Here is an 8,615-nt window from a genome sequence, read left to right as displayed (position 1 = left end):
CCGGGTGGGAAGTGGCTGGACACCGGCCTCTGGCCTCCGCATACCTGGGGGCACAACGCGCCACCCAGTGCCGTCAGGAGCCCTGCTCTCCGCGAGGTCCCCAGGCAGGGGCTTCGTTCCAGCCCCGGAAGGCAGCGTCCGTGGCCCGGGCCGCACCCGGCTCGCCCAGCATCCTCGTGGGCTCAAAGCCTCAGCGTCCCTCAGAAACAGCCCCCTCGCTGGTACAGGCGAACGTGCGGGGACCGGGGGGCGCCCAGCACAGCCCCAGCCCCACGCAGCCCAGGTCTGTAGTCACCCCCCCAGCTCCCCACGGGGCGCACGGAGCACACGGCCCCGGGCGGGAGCTGCCAGGCCACCGTGCCTCCCGTGGGAACAGGCCTGGGGAGCCCCCCGCCAGGAGCCACTGCCCCGGCAGCTCACAGCGCCGCCGAGGGCCGGGGCACCAGAGCCGCAGGAGACTTCCGGCCCAGCTGGCCCAGCTGGCCCTCGGCGGGGCGACCGGGCACAGGCACAGGGACGCCCCGGAGGAAAACCACCTACGAGCAGGGAGGTCCAGGCGGCCACCCGCTCCCCGAAGCCAGCAGAGCCCGGTGCCCACCGCAGCCCCAGCTGTCACCTCGCCACTCCAGGCTCCTCCTCTGCCCGGCGTGGGGCAGGGGACACCGACCTGGACCACCTCTGCCAGAACAGAAGCCTCAAGGCTTGTGACCAAAACCCTACCGTGCAGCGGACACAGCCTGACCACAGGGCCCATGTCGCCGGCGGCAGAACCTGAAGGCAACGTGCGCCAGCCATGCCTCGCGGGCCCGCCTCCTGTGCTCCCCTCACGGCCGTCTTGTCCGACTGTCCATGCTTCGCGCAGTGGGTAAACCGCTCGGCCAGCAGCCTCAGGAGGGGCCTCAGCACTGGGCTGTGCGGGCAAGTGCCCGGAGCAGGGACCAGGCCAGGAGCAAAGCACCTGACGCCAGGGAGAGCGGTCAGGGTCACGGATGCCACTGTGTCCTCTACCTGGGGTCGGCCCTGGCGGCTCCTGAGGGACCCGCATCTCCAAGGGTCTGCGACCAGGAACGCCCCTGGCTGGGGGTGGAGGCCCCGGGTGAGTCCTGTTCTGCTTCGTTCTCCACAAGGGGGCTGAGCTCGCCTTCCTGCCCCTGCCCGGGCCCCTCTGGCGGCTAGGTGCCCCTGGGTGCTCAGTCCCCTCGGCTCCACAGAGATAGAGACAAAGGTCCCTGCCCCCTTCCCGCACAGAGCACAGATCCAGGCGATCTGGACACAGGCGGGGAACGACACAGGCGCAAGGAGGCCGCGGGGGACCGTCCGTGAGCACACCCAGACGACGGTCTGCGGATGAGACCCATTGGAAAGCCTGCTGAGGTCCCGAGTGCAGACGGGACCAGACGTCAGCGAGACCCCCGAGCGCCACACGCCACAGGCGCCACACGCGCCACAGGCGCCACACGCGCTGCCTTCCGCACGGGACAGGGTGTTAGTAACACCAGAAAAGGGGAAGATCCGTTTGTTTGTAGATTTAAAAGCACGAATCAGCTCCTTCTGGATCCTTCTGTATCATCATTCCGGGGTCACCGACATCCTCTCCTTGCCGGCCAGCCAGTCCTGTACCCACACCCCCACCCACGACGTCAGGAAACCGCACGGAATGTTTCTGTGGCCAGTAGCTGCGTCCCCAGGGCCTCACGGGTACACAGGCCCCTCGCTGCGGGGACCCCAACTCACATTCACGCCGAAGTCTGGGGATGTGGAGCTCCAGATCGCGCCGATGCTCGCTGCCGCCAGCATGGCCTCCACAGCGTGCACACCGTTGGGTAAATAACCTGTAACCGGGCACAGGGAGAAAGCTTGGGTTCGGGGTGTGTTGGATGCGGTGGAATTCCGAAAGGTCCGAGAGGCAGGGCGGGAGTGGGGAGAGGAGCCGGCTTCCACCAGTCCAAGGAGCATGGCCAGCCCACCCCATCCCAGCTGCCTTCTCCTCGGTTCCCACGGCCCCGTCGCCTACCCCCAGCCTGTCCACGTCCTTCCTGGCACCCCCTCCCACCCATATTAGCCAGAGCGATCCCCATGGGCCCGCAGGATCCGTACCCAGCCTCTTCCTCCTCTCCCCCTCCTACTCCGGTTCTCCGGTTGTTCTAAGCTCCTCCTGCCCCAGGGCCTTTGTGCGCAGGCTGTCTGCTCCGCCTCAACACTCTTCCACACACACCAGCCTTCCTGACTCTACAGACCCATTGTTTAACTCTTAATGCAAATAAAACTTTCTCAGAGACGCCTTCTCTGAGGCCCCCCGATAAACTCACGTTCCCTGGCCAGTCCCCGCGAAGCACGCTCTACGTCTCCCTCACCACATTTACCATAATAGTCACCTGTGTCTGATAATCATATCTGCCAATTTCATATCTGGTTCTCACAAGAGGCCAGGACTCGGCCCGTCTCGTCCTTTGCTTCACCAAATGCCTTTTACCAAGCCCTGCATATGAAGGCCCTCCGATACGGGTGAGCTGGCTGGGGGTGGACGGATGGACAGACGGACAGACAGGTGAACAGATGGAAGGATAAGTGATAGGGGAGTGAAGACCACCAGCAGGACAGTCAGAGACCCCAGAAAAGCCTGAGGCAGAAGGACAAGAGAGGGGCTCTGGGAACAGACGGTCCTTAATGTCCTGGAGGAAATGAGCAGCCATGAGGCACGGGGAGCAGGGGCCCCGGGAGGCCAGAGGTGCCCGCAGTCCAGGCACTGGGGCCCTGCGCCTGCACAGCCCCCTCCACCCTCACCCCACCCCCCTGTGCCTACGTGACCAGCCCGGCCATGGCCTCTGCTTCCGGGCCAGCTGGGAAGGCCCCCAGAGGGCAAGGCTCAGCCGGACTACGCCCAGCATCTGCGTCTCCTGAGTTTACCGTGTAAATGGCAACGTCCCTGGGGCAGGGTGGGGCGCACTCCCGGGAGGCTGCGCACCCTGGCTCCGCGCCAGGCCTGGGCACAGTCACAGACCAGAGAACCCGCCGGAGCAGCCCCGTGAGCGTCTGCGGCCCCTCAGGCATGTGCCCGCGCCCTCCGCTCCTCAGAGTCGCTCCCCGCCACCCTCTTCTGGGAACCATGGCCCCCCGTCCTGGAGCCGTCTCGGGTCAAGCCCACGTCCAGGCTGAGACCCTCACGGGGGCCGCTCACCAGGCACCAGCCTGAGTTTGCGCAGTCGGGACCCCCCCCCATGAAAGCAGGGCCTGAGGGGTCACGACGCCCTCCCCAGCACTCTCTGGTCCCCGAGTCTCCTCTCAGAGAACATTGGCTTCTAAGAGATTCGTCCTGATGAAAATCGGAGGAAAGAAAAGCATCGGAGGGAAGAACTATCTGAAATCCTTTCCTAGACCTGGAAAGGGCAGACTGAGGGGTCACTTGCACCCAGGTCTCCAGGCCTCACGCACACCCACAGGCGTCCGTCACACGCCGCCGCACTGGCCCTGCACAGAGGACGCAGCCCTGTCCTCCGGCGCCGCGGGACAGACAGATGCCCCCAAGATTCCGGATGGGCGGTAGGGACCACAGGGGAACGTAAGCAGGGTCCGTGCGGACAGCAGGGACAGCAGGGACCTTGAGGAGCGTGTGAACGGGGGCCGAGGCGGGGCGACCCTCCCTGTCGGCGTCCTGCCCGGCCAGCTGGCGTGCAGGCGGGCACGCGGGGCACAGCCCTCTCGTTACACACCAGGGCACCCCCTTAGCAAACACGCGCCCGGCCCACTGGCGGGGTCCCCCCGGGAGAGGTGGCTCCTGCACAGCTACCTGCCCTGTGGCCCCGCCCCCCGGCCGCCCTGCCTGTTCCACGGTCTGCCCTCTCACCTCCCCCTGCGCCCCGGGGACACGCCCACCCACATCCAAACTAACTAGAGGTCCTTGGGGCGCAGAACAGGTCCACACGCAGGCCTGTCCACCTTCCCCAGGAGTCAAGGTGAAAAGAGAGCTCTCACCTGAACTGTGCTGGGAGGGAAACCACAACCCAGAGCCAGATGCAGGGAGGAGGCAGGCGGGAGCCACGCCTCCCTGTCCCCTGTCCCGTCTGGAGACGCCCAAAGGCCCTACCACCCGGGTGCACACCTGGCCCACCGAGCTCCCGTCACCCCGCAGGTGCCCGCCCCCTCGGGCCTCCGGGCCTTGGCACAGGCCGTCCCTGCTGCCCGGAGTGTCCCCGCCCTCTTGGTGCACCAGGACCTTCCTTGGTCATCCGTCCGCCACCAAGCGCAGATCACCGAAGTCCTACAGAACCCACCATCTGTCCAACAGTTTCTCAACCTTCCAAGCAGCTCACTCCGCCTCAGTCACCCCTAAACCACAAGGAGAACCCAAAACACTTACCGACAACGCGGTCTCCACGTTTCACACCCATTTTCCTCATCGCTGCCGCAAACAAAGCCACCTGCTGCCGCAGCTCCCCAAACGTCACCTTCACGATTTCCTCTCTGCCTTCCCCTGGGGAGAGAACAGGAACCCACGGTAGACACAGGCTTGACAGCAAAGTTCCGACTGCGGACACGGAGGAAACTTCATGCTGTCTATACATGGGCTAGAAACGTGTCACCCTTTAGGGGCACCTGGGGGGCTAAGTCGGTGAAGTGTCTGGCTTCGGCTCAGGTCATGATCTCACAGTTCATGGGTTCGAGCCCCATGTCGGGCTCTGTGCTGACAGCTCAGAGCCTGGAGCTGCTTCAGATTCTGTGTCTCCCTCTCTCTCTGAACCTCCCCTGCTCGTGCTCTGTCTCTCTCTCTCTCTCTCTCTCTCTCAAAAATAAACAGCCGAGCACACCAACATGATCAAGCTCACTATGGAAACCACGTCCGTGACCACGGCGAGACACAAATTTCCACTAGTCAGACGGCGATGACAGGACAGGATGGAGCGCTCGCCGGCCTCCACAGCGGCCCCCGCGGCCCCCACCCCTGGTGTCCCCCGCAGCGTGCTCACACAGTCTGTAAGGTTCTCTGTGCCCAGGCTGGCTCTTCTGGCTCCTCTCTGGGTAGCCTTGGGATTGCCTCGCCCGTATTCCCAACCCCCTCCCCAGACCATTCCTGATCCTATAAAAATACTCAGCAACCTGAAACCCACTGTTGGAAGACAAAGTGTGCGGCACGGACAGCTGCTGTCAGGACTCCAATGGGGACGGCACACAGGCACATGCTCACTGGAGCACCGGGGGACCAGCGCACGCCTGCCTTCGGCCGCAGCTCCTGGCCTCAGCAGGGGTGACCCACGGGAGGGACGGGCTCAGCTGAGAACCCCGGAGCAAGCTCGAGGCGGAACTCTGCCCTGCACGAGGCAGCCACACGCAGCAGGGAGGGGAGCAGTGAATCAGCAAAACACACAGAGAATGCAATACGGTTATCGTCAGGTCCCCAAGCCAATAAGCAGCCGATCTAGACCCCACCGGGGCGCCTCGGGGGCTCAGCTGGTTGGGCGTCCGACTTTGGTTCAAATTATGATCTCACACCTCATAAATTCAAGCCTCGCGTCAGGCTCTGTGCTGACAGCTCAGAGCCTGGAGCTGCTTCAGGTTCTGTGTCTCCTTCTCTGCCCCTCCCCTGCTTATGCTCTGTCTCTCAAAAATAAACAAACATTAAAAATTTAAAAAAAAAAAGGAGGTACCCCACTGGGGTGCCCGGATGGCTCAGTTGGGTGAGCGTCCAATTCTTGGTTTCAGCTCAGGTATGATCTCACGGTTCATGAGATCAAGCCCTGTGTTGGGCTCACACTGATGGTGCAGAGCCTGCTTGGGATTCTTTCCTTTCTTTGCCTCTCCCTCGCACAAATGCACTCTCCCTCTCTCTCTAATAAATAAATAAACTTAAAAAACAGTGGTATCCTATTTATAAACTAAATATGATTCTGCCTTGGGGGCACTTATTTCCCCTGCAAATACAAGAAAGGGCTCACATATTTAACGGGAGGGGGTGGGCAGGAGACGGTGGTGGGAAGGAGGGGGGTGCGGAGGGAAAAGTGTGAAACAGACACGGCACACCACAATTACAACCACACCTCCCTAACACACGTCCACACGGAGCTAGGCTGAAGAAAAGGGGGGAGGGGCTCTGGGGGGCTCAGTCGGTTGAGCGTCCGGATTCTGGCTTCCGCTCAGGTGATGATCTCACGGTTCGTGGGTTCGAGCCCCGTGTCAGGTTCTATGCTGACAGCTCAGAGCCTGGAGCCTGCTTCGAATTCTGTCTCCCTCTCTCTCTGCCCCTCCCCTACTTACGCTCTGTCTCTCAAAAATAAACATTAAAAAATAATAATAGTAAAGAGGAAGGGAGAGACCTGGGCCTGGTACAGTCTCCCTGAGGCGACCACACACAGCCCACACTGCATCCGGGCTGAGGACGGAGCGGAGTTCTAGGAGCGGCCCGAAGACCACACAGAGACACGGCTCTGTGTGTCGTATCCAACACTGTGCGTCAGAACCGGCCGTGGGCTTTAAAACCGCGGGAAGCCTGGGTCCCGTCCCTGGAAGGCGTGCTCCGAGAAGCCTCAGGAGGAGCCGGACGCCGGGACTGTGAAAGCCACGCGGGGACTGCGCCGGCACGACTCAGCGGAGAGCCACGCACGTGCCCCGTGGCCAGGCGTGCCGGGGTCACACGCACCTGTGCTCGCTCACGCAGCCCTCCCACGTTCCCGAGGGTCGCACTATCGTCCCCTCCCCCGGACAGAGGCCAAAACAGACCTGGGCAGGGCACGAGGCTGGCCCCGGCCGCACAGCTGCCAGACCTCATGCACCCCTGTTTCAGGTGCTGGAAGCCCGGACAAAGCACAAGCGTCTGACTGGGGACACCACTGCCAACGACAGGCAACGACTTGTGGGACGGGCCGGGGCCACTAGAGGCAAGGGCACTGGCGTCCGCGGGCACTAAGAGCTGGCAGCGAGACACAGGGCCCAGGCCGGTGACAGCAGGGGAACAGTGCCCCGGCTCCCCTTCCAGGGGCGAGCCCGACCAGCCCACACGCCTGGGCAGCACCGCCTTGAACCCGGACGCCATAAGTCCAGGGCCACGCAGTGCCCCGCGGAAGCCCTGCTTCCTCGAAACAGTCGTGTCCGTGGTGGGCGAGTGAGGGGCCCCTGGGGGCTCCGTCGGTCATGCCTCTGACTCTTGATTTCAGCTCAGGTCGTGATGGTGGGTGAGTTCGAGCCCTGCACTGGGCTCTGTGCTGACAGTGCAGCGCCTGCTTGGGACTCACCCTCTCCCTCTCTCTCTGCCCCTCCCCCATGTGCAGGCTCTCTCTCAAAATAAATAAACTTTAAGAATTAAATAAAATGGGTAAAGAAAGCTTTATTACTCAAAGGAGAAAAATGCAGTAACCTGGAAAATTCACTCTGTGAAACACCTCAAAACCTACCAATAGCACATAAATTCAATGTTAGTTTTTACAAAATCCAGATTTACCAAAGACCTAATTAATTAGGAGACTCACCACATTATCTTCTTCCTAAGAAAACCCCTCATTTATTTCAAATGTTTTACGCTAGCTTCTTCCAGATCCTGCTTAGTACATAAATTAGAGTATTTTTTAAACTTTATTTTAAAAGAAGTCAAGAGGACGAGACTGTGGACCTTGTGCAGAGTCTTGCAGCGCCCTCCCTAGCGGTCCGGGGCCTGAGCTGGTCACTCAGTATCACGTGTCTCAATTTCTCCCACAAAACATCATCACGCGACTGTCCCCGCCCCTTCCCAGCGACACGAAAGAGTCAATAGAAGTCTGTTTTTTCTTTTTTTTTTTTTTCAAAGAGAAAGCACGAGGAGGGTGAGGGGGAGACAGAGAATCCCAAGCAGGCTTCATGCCCAGCACGGAGGGTTCGATCTCATGACCCTGGATCAGGCCCTGAGCTGAGATCGAGAGTCAGGCACCTAACTAGCTGAGCCACCCAGGCGCCCCTCAGCAGAAGTCTTAATGATGTCAGAAAGCTGCCAAGAGCAGCCATTACAGAAAACAGGATGGAGGTTCCTCAGAAAATGAAACACAGGGGGCACCTGGGTGGCTCAGTCGGTTAAGCGTCCAACTCCTGATCTCGACTCGGGTCCTGATCTCACAGCTCATGGGTTCAAGCCCCACACCGGGCTCAGCACTGATGGCGTGGGACCTGCTTGGGATTCTGCCCCTCTCTCTCCCGCTTGTACTCTCTTGCTCTCTCCAAATAAATAAATAAATATAAAAAAATTTTTTAAAGGGGGAGGTGCCTGGGTGGCTCACTCCATTAAGCGTCTGACTTCGGCTCAGGTCATGATCTCAGAGTTCGTGAGTTCGAGCCCCACGTCAGGCTCTGTGCTGACAGCTCAGAGCTGGGAGCCTGCTTTGGATCCTGTATCTCCTTCCTTCTCTCTCTCTCCATCTCTCTCAAAACTAAAGATTAAAACAAAAATCTTTTCTAATTAAAAATAAAGAGAATTAAGCACAGGATCACCACACGATCCACTTCGGATATACACCCAGGAGAATGCAAAGCCAGACCTCAGGGAGCTGTCTGCACACCCGTGTTCCTTCTTCCCAACAGCCAAGAGGTGGGAGCGAGCCAAGGGCCCAGTGACAGCCAGGGACAAACAAAAAGTGTGGCGTCCCTACAAGAAAACATGA

General features: G+C 60.6%; 1 protein-coding gene across 1 annotated transcript in view; it reads right to left on the bottom strand.

Annotated features, from left to right (window-relative positions):
- AACS (acetoacetyl-CoA synthetase) overlaps positions 1-8,615 on the bottom strand; it is a 37,715-nt gene that overhangs the window by 21,942 nt on the left and 7,158 nt on the right. Inside the window, exons 4-5 of the mRNA XM_029921631.1 lie at positions 4,358-4,471; positions 1,735-1,832 (exon numbers count right to left, since the gene is read on the bottom strand). Of these exons, the coding sequence (XP_029777491.1) occupies positions 1,735-1,832; positions 4,358-4,471 (212 nt within the window). The remainder of the gene's footprint in view (positions 1-1,734; positions 1,833-4,357; positions 4,472-8,615) is intronic.

Source organism: Suricata suricatta, chromosome 14 (assembly GCF_006229205.1).
Source record: "Suricata suricatta isolate VVHF042 chromosome 14, meerkat_22Aug2017_6uvM2_HiC, whole genome shotgun sequence".
Lineage (NCBI taxonomy): Eukaryota > Metazoa > Chordata > Mammalia > Carnivora > Herpestidae > Suricata > Suricata suricatta.
Note: the sequence above shows the minus strand (reverse complement) of the source record. Positions and strands in the feature narration are given on the sequence as shown.